The sequence below is a fragment of the Patiria miniata genome, unplaced genomic scaffold (assembly GCF_015706575.1).
Source record: "Patiria miniata isolate m_02_andy unplaced genomic scaffold, ASM1570657v1 HiC_scaffold_5, whole genome shotgun sequence".
NCBI lineage: Eukaryota > Metazoa > Echinodermata > Asteroidea > Valvatida > Asterinidae > Patiria > Patiria miniata.
Window position 1 is genome coordinate 37,298,195 of NW_024037072.1, and position 16,421 is coordinate 37,314,615.

At 39.4% G+C, this 16,421-nt stretch overlaps 1 protein-coding gene and 1 non-coding gene across 2 annotated transcripts in view; one reads left to right on the plus strand and one right to left on the minus strand.

Annotated features, from left to right (window-relative positions):
- Positions 1-8,301: 8,301 nt before the first annotated feature.
- The window catches only part of LOC119741421, a gene marked incomplete at its 5' end in the record, with an annotated part of 29,693 nt that continues 21,573 nt past the window's right edge, over positions 8,302-16,421 (minus strand). The window contains 6 exons of the mRNA XM_038217166.1: positions 8,302-8,472; positions 10,829-10,922; positions 12,268-12,414; positions 13,257-13,401; positions 14,550-14,670; positions 16,305-16,364. Coding sequence (XP_038073094.1) covers positions 8,428-8,472; positions 10,829-10,922; positions 12,268-12,414; positions 13,257-13,401; positions 14,550-14,670; positions 16,305-16,364 — 612 coding nt within the window. The remainder of the gene's footprint in view (positions 8,473-10,828; positions 10,923-12,267; positions 12,415-13,256; positions 13,402-14,549; positions 14,671-16,304; positions 16,365-16,421) is intronic.
- On the plus strand, positions 14,932-15,004 carry Trnaa-agc. The gene has a single exon. It is a non-coding gene; the product is annotated as a tRNA-Ala (tRNA).

Consider the following 16,421-nt stretch of genomic DNA (forward strand, 5'->3'; position numbering starts at 1 on the left):
CTATTCCATAGACAACAACAGAAGTTGTTCCTGTGTTAGAGGTCGCTATATTATAAACAAGATACGTTTCTGGGTAGCCCTGCCAAAGTTCCCAAGATTAGACTTGATTCAAGCTGGTTAATAGCGACCTCAGTGGCTTTACCACACTTGTCTGGGACTGGCTGTAAAGGCCTTTTCACACTGGACAAATCTTGAGATTGGCGCATGCTTGACACACTTGAAAATGTTCAACCCTGCGCCAACCCTGCGTCAACCCTGAGATTGATTTCGCTCCAGACCAGGTTTGAGAGTTTCAATCCGGGTTGAAACTCTTGCCAGGGTTCCAACCAGTTGTAACCGAGCAAAATAAGCTTGGTTTGCACTTAACAAGTGTGAAACGATGCAGGATTGAACGCAGGGTTTGAATATTAAAAAAACTCTACCCGGGGCAGTACTGGGTTCATCCAGGGTTTGAGTTCAACCTGGGTTGAGGGGCTCTAGTGTGAAAAGACATCACATGGGGGAATAAAATTCACGTCCAATGATCCGATCTTCAATAAAGACTTTGCAGAAACAGACCTTCTCAAAAGCAGAAAAACTACTAGAATAGTCACAGCCTCAACAAACTTCAAACACCAGACAACTCCCCTGATTCCTGATGCCTTTTGCCAGGCCTGAACCATCTGTCGTGGTGACAGGAGGATGTGCTGGGAAGGCGTCTATAGACTGCCATACTCTAATCAATCTACCAGCAATCTTTTGACGGTTCTCTTTTTCTAAACAGTCAAAAACACAGCTGATGTTTTTCACTATTTTTATGAGATCCCTCTTGTGGCCCCGACTGCTCTGTTGAACTGGAGTGAACTTTTTTTCTTAGTGTCATAATTCTGTCAGTGCTGTATATAGCTCTGTGGGAACTGTATTAATTGAACTTAAATGACTTAACAGTAATGGTTTGGGAAGGGTCCGGCAACTGAAGGGAGTGGGTTGGCCTTTCAACATTCAGCTTAACTATGTTATCATTTGGTGCAATAATTGGCCTAGACATTGAAGGGAGACCTAAAGGGGAGGGGGGGGGGGCTACCTGCAATCTCAAGTTTTCCTTCAAAGCCAGCAACCTTCAAGTCATCATATGTATATACATCCGACCAAAAATAAAATGCAACCAAAAAAAATGAATATAAAGTTAGACATTTCCCTTTAAAGGCACATTTGCAATCACCCAAAAAGCTAACGAGAAAATCCTTGCTCAAAGTGAAGATAGGACTGGCACCAAATATCCTGAAAATATTATTGCACCTGAAATGGTATCATTTGGAAGAGAAAACATGAAGGTGTTAAAGAAAATTTGCGTGCGGCCACATTTTTTTACGTGCATAAGCATCAGAATCCAGTTATAAGACCCCCAAAATTGTGCATACATTTTCTCCATTTTCTCGAAATGTATAGTATCCACTGAGCTGAAACTTCAACAAGTTAGTTGTCATGCAACCTTCTTCAGATTTGGAGCAATCTTGTTGCTTCAAAAATGTTTTTTTTAAATAAGGTACATGTTCCCATGGTCCTTTTGAACACATTGTCTCACACCAAAAGCCCAAAGATCTGCTCTGTGATAAACCCAATGGAAACACATACCAGAAAAGTAGGGCATCTTTTTGACATCAACTACTTTTGAAAAATCATCCACCCAGTATTCCCCTGGTACCCAAGATCATACAGCACAACTGAAATGACAACATTCAGGATGTAAACCAATGCCAAGTGTATGAAAGAAAGGATGTAAAAAAAAGAAAAGAGGGAACTTGACAACTGTTGCAAGAAAAAACAAACCGGCGCCACGGCGCTGTCGCCACTGTAAGCCGGTCTACATACCACAAAAGCACCAGAGGTATACATGCATGCTTCAAGGGGGTTTGGGATACCGGTACTCTTGCCAGAGTGTTTTTACAACTCAATTAACGGTGGTTCTGATCATCGTAAGCTTGCAAGCTTTTCTTGACGGAGCCAAATATTGTAGGTATTCTGTTGAGGTGGCAAAATGCCAAGCTCCTTTTTTGTTTGAGAATTTGGTGGAACTTTTTTGGATAAGAATCCAATATCATGGACAGATTCCTGGAACAAATACCAAAGTGGTGACATTTTGGGTTTGGAGGCACTTGTTTTTCTTCAGAAAAAGAAAAAAAAAAGGAGTTCAATGACTCAGTGAAATATCTGCAATTTTTTGGCAATGCATCAGAACTCTGTTCAGTTTCATTTTTGAAATTACAAATGTCAATATTTTGTAGTTTCAACTCAATCTACCAATATTTTTGTACACTTGACAGAGCCACAAACAATATAAGATGGTTTACTAGAAAGGCCAATTTTTCTTGAAAAGGTTGAGCAGAAATCATTACCTTGCAATTTTTCAAACGAAAATTAGTCAGACTCAATCACAAGCGAATTATCACACCTGTTTTTGTGGAGCAATATCCTTTTCCATTTACATTATCAAATTTGCATATTATCAAATGTTGGAGATTAAGTTTAAAATTGAGATTTGCCCTGAATATTTGATGCTCAAGTGGTAAGATGTCTGCATTCATAACAGGAAGTTGTGGGTTGGAGTCCCACCAGAGTTAGCATGTGACTATTTTCTCCAGGCAACACCGCGTACACAGTGTTTATGAAATTATATTCCTAATACCGAGTACTGCCGAGTACTTAGGTTGCCGAGTATGAGTACGAGTACTTGTACTTCCGAGTACAAGTACAGGTCTCCGAGTATGAGTACTTGTACTTCCGAGTACGAGTACGAGTACTTCCGAGCACGAGTACGAGTACTTCCATGCAGAGGAAAGTCAGGAAACTTCAATTTCTCCGCAAGCTAATCAACCATTTCAAACAGAAATCGATAAAATAAGGCCGTGGTAAGTCAAGCTATACAATTTTTTTTCCGAGTACTGCTATTCGAGTACGAGTACCTCGATGATCGAGTACCATTTTGACATGTCGAGTACGAGTACTTTTTTGCTTCCTGAGTACGAGTACCGTCATTTCGAGTACGAGTACTTTGACATTCGAGTACGAGTACGAGTACTCTAAAAAAAAAAAAGTACTCGAGCAGTACTCGAGTACGAGTACTACAACACTGGTGCATAATTGCCCTGAACAAGGCTAAAAGCCACTCCAGGTACAGGGCTACAAGATAAATAAAAAGAAGAGTAGGTACTCAGGAATACTGAAGGTAGGAATTAACATTCCTCTTGAAACAGGACAGGTCAAAGGTTGGAGGGAAACAAACGCCAGGCAAGGAATTCCAAACAGATGCAGCACTTGGAAAACAAAACTATTGGAATATCCTTTTGTTCTATGAAGCTGGTTTTTCAGAGGGCAGACTGAGGCCACATGATATCTTAGGAAAGATATTTGTGCAAATTTGCTTGTGCAAGATATTGCATAAAAAACAATTGATTACACTTAGCACTTCTTTTGTACTGGCCTTAAAACAAACAAATGTTACCATTTGGTTCGGATTCGAAAGTGCTATGTTTGGTGAATTTTGGCTCGATTTGGCAGTTCAGCTGCAGCGCTAACTGTTACTGTTAATTTTCCAACTTAACTTTGCTTAAGTGACCATGTATGTTATTACAAATGGTAAGATATAGAACTTGCACAAGGCAACAAATTCCCTTTCAAGCAGAAATGCTGGAATTTCAACAGCCGATCAGAGTAAATCAAAACAAGCAGCTGGATGATTTAAGACAATGCTCCCCAAAACAGACACTTGACGCTAAATCATTGACATGCGTGCAGGCCAACTGAATCTACGATACAACCCAACATTTACATCAAAATTTGCAACCACCAGTGCACCATCTATCACAATTTTTTTAGGGCAGAAAAGGGATATTTTTATAACTATTTATGACAAGTGTTTTGCAGCTGTTGGAAGGACAGGCTGGGAAACGTAACAAAAAATCTAAAATATGCAAATTTTCGGTTTTTGTTTCTTTTTTCAAATGCCTTTTTAAGACAATTTTTACATTCAGACTTGAAAAAAAAAGTGGTGGGTAAATTTTTAATGTGTGAAAAATGACTTTAATAATCCTAAAAGAATTGACATTTTTTTTATGAACAATGGACCTTATTCATGGGGAAGCCAATTTGGTCGTGTTCCCTGAATGTATATTATAAATTGTGAACTGTTGAATGGGATGGTGCCAGACTATTTATGCATTCTAGCCTCACTTTCAATTTTTTTTTTTTTAAATCTGGCTTTAAACATTAGGGTATGTTTAATCACAAATTTGATAAATTATTCATCAGTGCAGACTGGTATTAATTTGTAATTAACTTGATGTCATTGCTTTCATTTCTCTTTGCAAGTACCAAAAATGAAAATTTTATCCCGCTTTCCATTTAATATGGCCGACTCTCCCATGTTGAGAAAGATCTTTGTATCAAAAAAATAAACAAGATAATTCTCAAATAATCACAAGTTTAATTTTAGGGAATTTGATTTTTGTTTAAAGTTTTCAATTTTGCTTTTATGACGGAATACACAATGATTTTGTCCTACATATAGCAGGCAAACTTCGGAAAGCACTGGAATCTTGTGCTTTTTACAGCCATTGTTCAGCAGGCGTGTCAAGGGGAGGCTGGGCCAGCAGTAGACAGCCAAATCACACCCTCGTAAAAAAAAAAAAAATGAAATATTTTCCAATTACCCAATTAACACCAGCAAAACGTGCCGCCTTCCAGCTACAAGCACACACACGCCATTATCGATAACAGAAAGACAAACCCCTGTGTGAGTGACAATTGGCAGCCCAGACACCCCGACTCTAGCCTGGCACACTAGAGGTTAAAACACTGACCGAGTGTCCTTGTGGAACCAGACGTAGGGTTTTTAGGGGACCCAAAAATGACAGGTGGCCATTCCCCAAGATGGCTAATATCGGACTGGTAGGCCATAAACCACACATTAAATGGCCATACAAATATTGATGGAAATGGCCCAAAATGACATAAATATTACTCCATGGGATATAAGAGGTGTAGGAAAATATAGTAGTGAGTTATTGGAGCAGTCAGCTGTTCTGAGATATTCACAAGCCAGTACTTTGCTGTTACCACTGAGACCAGAACACTTCGGCAAAAATATTTTTAAAAATGAGGAGAAATCTTCCTTTACAAAAATGGATCCGGATTTTGCCTCCTATTCACATGAGAATATCGTTTCTTCCATGACCACAGTTTAAGGACCGGAGTAGTTTGCTTTCTCAAAACCAATACAAACTGAACAGACTCACATGCAAGTTGCATTATCTGTTGTACATGCCTAGGCGTCCAACTGTCCAAGAAATAATCACACTTTTACAAGTTTTACCCGTTTTATCCTCCTATTCTCAGACGAATTCTGGACTGCTTTTGTGCCCCGAAATTGATGATTAGAAACATGAAAAGAGAGAACCTGTGAGGGCATATATATGGACAGCAGAGTTGTAGTCGAGGCTATAGACCTGATTCATAAGGAAGCCATTTTGGGTCGTGTTCCCAGAATGTCTTTCATAAATTGTAAACTGCTGAATGGGATGGTGCCAGACTATGTGTTCCAAGCCTCACTTCCACTTCTTTTTTTTAAATGTGACTTAAAACATTAGGGCATGTTTTATCACAAATTTCCAATTATTCATCAGAGCAGACCGGTATTAATTTGTAACTAACTTTATGTCATCGCTTTCATTTCTATTCGCAAGCTCCAAAAAGGGAAGATTTTACCTCGCTTTCAATTTAATATGGCCGACTCGTGAATAAAGCCAATTCTCAAGTCAAATCACAAGTCTGTCACAAGTCCAGTCACAACTAACAGTGGATGAGGTGAGCCAGCCTCAGGTCGACCCACAATTTGCTTGCGCCGTGACGAAACCGTCGGCATCAAGCGGAAAAATTATGCTCAGGTCACAAAACTGAGAAATCGTGTGATGGTCGTGGAACACGTCGCAGAAGTTAAAATTTTTCAACTCTTGCGACTGGTGATTTTTTCTGAGCGCCAACTGATGAGGATCGTTTTAATATCGTCGCAGTTACACTCAGGTCGCACAAAATCGGCGACTGAGTTGTTCCTGACGGTCGTGGCTCAGACGCAGCTTGATCCTGAAAAGTCAGTCGCCGACCGATCTGTGTTGTTGCAAGGTCGACCTGAGGCCAGCTTACAAAGGAATGCCTTTGTCACATTCATTTGAATACACATAGCTTGTGACTGGAATTGGGACTAAAATGACTTGTGATGGACTTGTAGTAACTGGGTACATGTAGTCACTCTCTGCCTAAAAATACTATTCAGGATTTTTCTTCTTTCTAAAAGCTGATTTTTTTCTTCTGGGTTTGTTGAAAAAAAAAGAGCTTTCACAGGTTGAGAATAAGCAAAATGTATGTACATGTAGTTTTTTCTATAGATATATTCATTACTTCACACACTTAGAAGTTTGGAAGCAATACAGTTCGTGCAGCTTAACTTGGTAGAAAAAGTGAAATTGAAAAAAAGAAAATGCAGCATTTTAAAGAGATTGCTATAATCTACCAGTACAATCCTACTTGAGGAAAGATACAAACACTTATTGCTTAGGAGTACATTTCTGGTGTAAATACGATACATAATAAGGAATACATGAAGATGAAAAACCATTCAATAAACACTCTCTGCAAGTATATACAAATATGCAGTTGGAATTCGGACTGAGTTCAATAATTGTTTTTTTCTAAACATGAAAACTGTTAACTGAATTTGGATATCACTGTAAATTAAATGCATGCTATTCTGAAGCACCAAGTTGATACAGAAATATTATATTGTTTGCCCATTTTTAAAAGTATGAATACAATTGCACAGTGAAATTAACAATGAATGTAAGAAAGATACTCCAAGCTGGTCAGTGTTTTGGTCAACAGTAAAGAAATCCTGGATAAATGATTTCAAGGGCAATGGGAGACTGACTGATTAGAATACAAGTTGCTTAGAAACTGTCACGGCTAGGACAATTTGAGAATACTCACTGATTTGTATGAATCATGCGTAGTTAAGCTGACAGATTTTTACCTGCAACTAAATGTGCCCTAAGCTCGGAACCATACCCATCCTGGCAAATTCCAACACCATATGGGAAACTCCATAAGGGGAGTGTGTGGCCTAGTGGTTAGGGTTCGTGACTCATGATCAGAGAGTCCGGGGATCGAATCCAGCTGCTGGTCATATATTGTGTCCTTGGGCAAGGCACTTCACCCCCACTTGCCCTTCTCCACCCAGGAGTATAAATGGGTAACGGCATTAGCTGGGGAGTAACCTGCGATGGACTGGCATCCCATTCAGGGGGAGTAGAAATATTCTCAGTCGTTTCATGCCAAGGAAACCGGAGATAAACACAGGCCTGATGAGCCACATTGGCTCGGGACAGACTTTACCTTACTTTTACATTTGAGAGCTCCACCAGTAGGGTGACAAACTGCGTTCGTGCACCGGTTTGAGCGCTTATGGCAAGCAGTATGCGCTACTTATATTCGCCTCAAAGTGCACAAACCCACTGCGTCAGCATCAGGTTGTTGTAAGCAGCGATGTGCTTGAATGTCCCTCCCAGTGGCCTCCCCCAAATCTCCCTTTGTAATCGTTGAGGGGGAATCTCTGCACGGAGTCCATGTAATTGACACGCATTATGGTAACAGTGTTCATTACGTTCATGTTCTTGCTAGAGATGGTTTGCCTTTTCAGTACAAAACAGAACTGATATTGCAATTGTTTCAAACCAGGGGGCAGTTGTCTTGACATTTCCCTTAGTTGTTGATCAATTGAAAACTTAGCTCAATGTGTCCAATTTCTTTGAGAAAAAAAATAATAATGTATAGGTGTTTTTAAATTACATGTATACTGAACATTTACAAACGGATCACCCAAAACTAAATTAAACTGTTCAAGAGCAATGAAAATTACAGTTCTGTGTGAATAACATTTCACTGAAAAAAAACCGGTAATTTTTGAGTAAACTCTTAAAGTAAATTTCCTTTCAAACAGGAAAACCTTTTCACCTTTCATCTTAAATAACTACAAATTCTTGGAAGAAAGAATTCAAAAAGAAAGCCGCACAATTTCTCCTTTCCTTACTACAACAAGTATCTTGAAACAATAAATATGCATCAAAATGTGAATGTATTTGCGTAGAAAAATATATTGAGTAAACAGAAATAATGCAACACAAAATCTAAAATATCGGTTAAGTAAATTTTCAGCAATCTGAAGAAGAAAAAAAAGCCCTCCACAAAACTCTTATTGTGTCACGATACAAGTTACTCAACTGAAGTACTGGGAAATTATGCTACCGCAAGAAACTAGCACAGGGGAGCATTTCAGACATGCAGGCACATATTGACCATACCTTCAACTCCGCAATGCTGGTGGCAACTCTTGAGGGAGTGTTATGTTTTGCCGGCTGGGCTTGCTTTGGCTGCCAACTTGGCTTTCTGTGAAAAAAAATGACATCACAAACCCAATTATTGAATGTTAAATGTACATAGGATCATTTGCACTTGGCAGAGTTGTAACGAGTCACTGATTTTTGTGACTCGAGTCGAGTCGAGTCGAGTCATTGTAAAGAAGTGACTTGAGTCGAGTCGAGTCATTTTAAAGAAGTGACGCGAGTCGAGTCGAGTCATTAGGTCAAAAGGTCGAGTCGAGTCGAGTCGAGTCGAGTCAAATATTTAGCTCGAGTCAATTCGAGTCACGATTATTTGAACACTATATACCAAAATTTATAAAAGGAGGCCATAAGTTTAGCCAGCGTTCAAATCCAATAGCTTTATAAAAAATCGCCTAAAACCAATGATGAAACAGCGAATTAGAAAATGTGTTTAAAAATCTGGTTCCTGGATAGTATTTTGTGCGTTCTAGAACCATGAGGTGGGAGTCTGTGACACGTTGTATATTTGTACATGACTGCTATTCGCAAAGTAAAGTGAGCATAAATTTTGCACCGTAAGTCATTGCAAATACTTTGCGCAAAGTTGCGCTTTTATTTTTGGGACTCGAGTCTTATTAGCCTTCGCTCGAGTCGAGTCGAGTCTTCTGATGAGGGACTCGAGTCGAGTCGAGTCATTTGCTCGAAGTGACTCGAGTCGAGTCGAGTTATTTACCCTTAGGGACTCGAGTCGAGTCGAGTCGAGTCACCAAAAAATGTCGGACTCGAGTCGAGTCATTGACTCGAGTCATTACAACTCTGGCATTTGGTGCATACATGTATTTTTGTTTTAAACAACAAGATTCCTCTAAGTTTGAAGTAGATTGCACAACAAAAACTAACCAATCAAAGTTTTAGATCAGTGGATACTATACATCTTGAGAAAACAGGGAAAATCTCAGCACAAGTGTTTGGTCTTGTAACTTTTTTGTAAGTGAATTCCGTTGCAAGCACTGTAAATTCCAAAGGTGCCGTTTCATATTTGATATTGCAGCCCACTCTTGTACTATCCCTAACTTAGCACTTCCAATAAACGGGTACTCCTCGCAGCATTTAACAACTATCATCTTTACGTGCCAGCGGCCCGACCACGTTGTAGCCGCGTCCTTCGCAATTCAGCATACCAGCTGAGAGTAAGGATGATTAGCCTACCAAATTATTATTATTATTATTATTATCTTTCTTTTTTTAAGTGTGGCCATGGGAAGACTATTTAAAACAAACAAATTCAAATGAAAAGACTCTGTTTTTCCAAACAACATAATTTCAGGTGGAATAATTTCACAGGGTATTTGGTACCAGCTCTATCTTCTCTCTGAGCAAGGATTTCCTATTAAATTCATAGGGTTACTTCTGGGTGATTACCAATGTCCTACGTACGTGCCTTTAAAGCTATAGTCCATCATTTGCAGCCATCCGAAAAAGTAACCGGCGTATTATTGTTAAAAAACATACTTGGTTGAAAGATAGTAAGTGGACTAAACTCCCTGTGAATTTAATCTTTCTAGCAAGCTATCATTTTGAAGTAATCAACAAAAGAAGGCCTTTCCAACGGTGCGTCTTAAGACGCACCGTAATTTAAATTAGTAGTTCGTTTTGTTATTCGGCGCAGAGCGCGCAAGCATTGGCACGACGCACACACGCGCGCGGTTGCTATAATTCGTCGGATCAGTGCGCCTCGGACGCTGAATTCAGGCCCAATTCAAAACATGATTCAGCAACTTTTGATTTGAAATTGAGATCCTAGAATGCTGTTTTTCTCGGAATATACAGCTGAAGCTGAGCTGAAACTTCATCAGGTTAGTTGTTCAGTATCCTTCATTAGATTTTGAACACTTTTGTTGCTTCAAACGAACAAAATGCACAAATTACAAATGATGGACTATATCTTTAAGGTTACTTCAAACAACAGCCAAGTAATTTGGACACTGTCTATCATGGGCCACTCCATTCAGCCTTGAAGCTCTACAATTCCGTGGCAAATTGATACACTGCTTTTTCTCAATATTCGGTGGTTGATTTATTGATATTACAAAAAAAATTGCCATTGACAGAGCTTATGGGCTCCTTGCGCCGAAAAAGAGGGCGCCCTTTTACCTAGCAACGACGTCCCATGGGTGGGACATTTCGCTGGTTGACGAGCACCGTTCCTTGTGTGTGACGCACGTACACCAGGGGATTTGTACTATGTACACGCAGTGGCCGCGCTTTGCGGCAAATGAATTGCAGTCAGGCAAGTTGGCGTCGGTCGGTCACCCCCAACTGTGCTTTCTTTGCCAGTGAGGGGGTACTTGTGAACGGATCGGATTAGGGTAGCCATTAATGAATGCTGGATGACTTCTGTAACGAGAAACACGTCTTACCAGGCCCCCTGCCTTCTTGGTTCCCTTCTTGATGATAACCGAGCTTCGCTTCTCCTCCTGTTTCTGTTTGACTTTCTCCTGGGCCTCTCGCATTCTGGAACAATCACAAATAAAGAGAGAAATTGTGAGTGGTAATTATCAAGCCCACTCCCTTGCCTGAGACAAGGGGGTAATGGGGGGGGGGGGCCGCAACCCCAAAAGTGGAATTTTTCATTTCCACAGACACGTAGATGTACTGTATCACTCTTATGCAAGCTGTATGCTTTTCTACCAAGGGTGTTGAATGTGCAACAAGGGCGTCATACTGTGGTTTTATGCCTATAAACATAATACAATGCATGTAAAAAAAAAAAGTCATAATATATATCAGAAATGATAACTCAGATCAGATAGCAAAGGACTGCAGGTTATCCCTGTTTCATAGCTCAGTGGGGTGGAACATTCAATAGTAATAGGCTAAATGGCAAACATTTGGTTCATGTATTTTCAAATTTGAATGCTTTGCCATTTTAAGGGCTCTGTGAGCAGATACCCTTCAACAGTGAGAGATAGTGATAGATGTTAGAGAATGAGTGACATTGGCACAGTGTGTCCATATTTTCATGTGAAGATGGTTAGAGTGTACGCGTGTTCTACATAACCCCGGAGGACCGACACACAAAGGGACAACAACAGATCCTTTCAGTCCTCAGGCATTGGGTCCTTAGTTAAAAACAGTCCTCTATTGTACGGTTGTGTGCTTAGTCTATGGGAGAATGTTATATTGCAGGGACAAAGGGTAACACAAAGCATTGTCCTCGAGAGTAAAGTAAAACGCAACTGTGTGTGCAGAGTGTGTGAACGTAAGTGTGTGAACTTCACATAGCCGTTATACACTGGCTCGATGTGAGTGGGCAAAACAAAGCAACGTCTGTTCCTACAAGGAGTTCATATTGGACATACTATGTTATGGAAACTTACAAATTATTGTACAATGGAAAAATCACACCACTAAAATGATTATTCATGAAACTGTTTTGCCACACCAACGAGTTTGGGGAGAGCTAGATAATGTTGGAAAGTAAACAACTTTCAATGTAAATAACCAATTTTATGGCCTAACATTTCGATCACAGTAGAGTCTCTGTCTATATACAGAAACAGACAAGAAACTACAGTCAACTCTCGTTAATGTAAACTTGGCCGGACCTAGCCAAAATGTTTGTTATATCAGAATTTTGTATTAAGAGGAACATCAGTCCCATTCATTGTGCACATAAATGCACATGGTACCAAGGCTTTATGTTTGTTACAACCAGAGTTTGTATTAACAGTGTTTGTACTAACGAGAGTGGACTGTTGTTGTTAGAAATCCTTTGAAGTTTAAAATATGATCATAAATCTCAGAAATTCTTGAACAATTTCAACTGCCGATGCTTGCCACGCATCTTGAGACTGACCTCCTCTTGGCTATCCCTTGTTGTTCCTTCTTCCAGAGATCCTTGAAGTCTTTGCACAGCGGAGCCCAGAGACTGAACAGGTAGTTGGGCGTTAGTTCCTCATTACTCTTTGGCTTGACACAGTATGACTTGGACAGGTAATCAAACCTACAGGGAAAGTATAGTAAGAAAATCAGTACTGAAAGGCATTTAGGATCATCTGCTTTTCATGCATTTTTTCACTTCCAATAATAACACCACTCCAAATCCAAACAAGAATATCAAAACCTAGTAGTGTATATTGTATTATACATTGGTTTAGTGTTTTTATGTAATGTTATTGTATAGAAATGCCAGTGGAAGCTGAATTTCTATACTTTTTAGCGTGGATAATAAACTTGAATTGGAATTTGAATTTTGAGAAAACGATGAAAAAACATGCACAACTTTTTGATCACGAAGCATTATTTCATCCATAGAACTCTTTATTTCCAAAACTCAGTCAGTTGAATGATCGTTGGAAATCACCTGCATTTCTGGATTTCTTCTAAATGACAGCAAGCCAGACAGAATAATTTCACAGGGTGTTTAGTACCAGTACGATCTTTAATCCAAGTAACTTTTTTAATTATAGTTCAGTAGGCTACTTTTGGGATAAATGCCAATGATCCTATGTGCCTTTAACATCTTTTAATAGACCTATTAAAAAAAAGACATAATGACGTCACGCTTTGTTTACATGTGCGCTTTCCAACGGGAGACACGTTAGGACGATTGGCTGGCCTCCCCACCTGGCTCCCATAGGAAAGCGCACATGTAAACAAAGCGTGACGTCATTATTTCTTAGGTCTATTGGACAAACGAGCATCGTGACATGGTCTTTGCCAGAGAGATTGAGGCAACGTTTATTTATTTATTTATTTATTTATTTATTTATTCTGTGTTATTTTACCAGGGTAGCTCCATCAGTTGTCAATGAACTGTTCTCCAAGGACAACGTTCAGACTCACTTTGTGACTGTTTCTTCCAGTTTTTCCTCCGTGATGCCGACATCATCTTTTGCCTGACTCAGGAAGGCTTCCATCTTGTCCTTGAAGGGCTGGAGATGCTCCTCAGCTGAACTCTTCAAGACCTTGACCATCTTGCCCTCACAACCTGAGCAAGGAGATTCATTTGAAGGTCAACCTAACCACTGAGGAATTGTTTTAGTTTTTTTTATACAGGCTAAATAGAATTATGGATTCTGTGTACGAACATTAGGGCATCCCTTTTTCTTTCTTTGGTTCTCATTTCCGACTGACCCTATTTTGGGCTCCCGACCCAAGAATAAGAAAACCTTTTTTTTATTACGCCCACCCTATTTGGAACCCCAACTAACACATTTTTTTTTAAACAATGAATACAAATTCAGGCAATCAAGCTCTGTGTAATTTGAAAGCTATAGAAAAATAATACCATATTTTTAACACCTAGAAGATGTGAGGGTCTTGCCTCTCATCATATTAGGGATCTCTAGTTTACCTTTACAGAGAATAACAGAGGCATGGTATGTCATGGCTGCCAATACAGCCAAAACGTAAATAGTGACCAGCATTACGCAGAAAATATTAAGTCAACTACATCTTGCCAGAAAATGGCTTTATTATTTTGTTCAGCGACTCATGATAAACTCATTGCAATTAACAAAACATAAGACAATACGCACTTGGCATCATTTAACTTCACCATCAATACGGGTGCACATTCAATTAGTTTTTCATTCAGATTTTTTTTTTTTCCCACTGACTGACCAACCCTACTTCAGAGGGAAAAAAATATGAGAACCACAGAAATAGAAAGGGACAGCCATAGATGGCACCTCGTGACCACTTGTGAGAGCTGTATACGGAACAATGTGGAAGTCGTTTTAATGCTTTCTTGAACTGAATTGCTTGCTTGAATGTGAGTGGTCACAAGGAGACGAGAAAACATCCATAATAGTATATAATCATATAAGTTGCGTCGTTTTATTGTTTGTCAGATGCCACACTTTTTTTCAAAAGGCAAGTTACATTTCTGATATGACACCTTTCGAGGAGATTAGCTCAAAGTTCTTCTTTAAAATCTAACAAATATCAGCTATTCTGGCCAGTTTAGGATGATGCATATAGAACTTGATCAGAGCATTTCAAATATTTTAGTATTGGATCAAGTCTATGTTTGATCAGCACTTTTCTATAGGCTGTCCCTGCTGCATGCCAAATAACAACAGGTAATACTAGAATTACTGCAAACTGGCCCACAAAATCAAAGGAAGCACATACCTTTCAGATCTCGCTTGATTTTGCTGAGGTCCTTGGTGAGGTCTTCAAACTTCACCAGAGCGGCTTGGTTGATCTTGCTGGGTTCAGGGAGAGGACAGTGTGCTTGCTCAGTTCCTGAATGCTGGACAAATCACAAATTAAAAATTAAATATTGAAAATAATTCTACTTGTTTTAAAAGTTGAACAAAGACATTGACTGGAGCGGGGTTTGAACCTGCGACCTCCAGACCACCGTTCCGGTGCTCTACCAACTGAGCTATCCAGCCCCATGTTGGCGATTCCCCATTTTTTTTCAATGTCTTCGTTCAAGGGGCGCTAGTCACGGGCCTGACTAACACCCCTTGAACAAAGACATTGCAGAAATGGGGAACGGCCAACATAGGGCTGGATAGCTCAGTTGGTAGAGCACCAGAACAGCGGTCTGGAGGTTGCAGATTCGAACCCTGCTCCAGTCGATTTCTGTTGTTCAACTTTGTTTCAAACAAAAATGATTCTAAATGATTTGCTTGATATCCAGTCAGGTTGGGGAAGTTGTATCACTGATACATGTAGCTCATTGGTCAATAAATTCTGTAAAAATAATTAATTGTTCCTAATCCTTTTTTTTTATAAGTAAACAGGAACCAGTCTTTAAAACTCCAATCATATTATAAAAACAGAATTGCCTTTAAGTACAGCGTGTGTCAATAAAAACGCAGGATTCAAAGCGATTTTTTTTCTGAGAAAATTATGCTACTGGTGTGCCTAATTTGATAAGGATTTGATTGTCCATAATTTCATCTTTGACAAGATTTTTGTTTGGTGGAATTTGAACTTTTGGTTCAAAAGTTATGACAAGTTTTGTGAAGCCCTTCTGAAGCGGGTTGGTCTGATTCAATGACCTTAACACAACGACCAGTTATGTACAATGCAGGTATGCATTGAAGACAATTAAACCAGAACAAAACTTTCTTTGAAACAACTGATGATAAGTATCACCTAAATTTAATAACTGGACTATCATTGTTTCAAAGCATCATGAATGTCGTCTCTGACATATCAAATAACATTGATTGTGGACTAAAGGATTATGTAAATCTAATCCTGCCACACATGTCCTTCTTTGTAATCCACAAATACTTTCACCTGTACTGAATTCAAACCTTTCATTAGGTATGTGTGATTTCACAAATCAGACCAGCTTGGAATTTACAACCCTTCTTCAATGTACTCTATCTCTGGACAGGATTGTCCAAATGAGATGGGATAAAAAGCATAGTGAAGAGAAGGAAAGGTACTTTGAAAAGAGGGTTAACATTATGATGAATAGGGGTGGTTTATATTCTTAATATTTTTGTTTCTAATCCTGCGTTTTTATTGACACACGCTGTATATGAAACAACTCTTACTTAAGCCCCTGAACCGCCCTAAACCACCCTGCCAGTTACTCCTCATTCTATCCCATACCGCCCCAGCACAGGCGTGTAGCTAGGGTTTTGTTTGCCAAAGCCAAGCAAAAAAACAATTTCATCCCATTTATGTTAAGTCCTGATTTTGAATTTAAAATCCAATTGTTGCCGTCCCGAGTTTGCTTCCATCAAGGGTCACGATTTTGCTTTTAAAATCCCTAGCCCGTTGCACTCTGCCACTCTGCATCCTCCCTGGCTACGCCACTGCCCCAGCACCCTGCGGCCTGATTGATTCACGGAGGCATTAACACAATGTAATACAATTTAATACCTGTGCTAAAGAGTTAAAAAGAAAACAACTACTTACCTCATCGATTTTCTCCACGTAGTGGGTGACGATATATTGTAGAAGAGATATCTTATTATCCTGAACAAAAAACAAGGAAATTAACTTTATTTTAATGGTCACTTTTAAAACACAAAC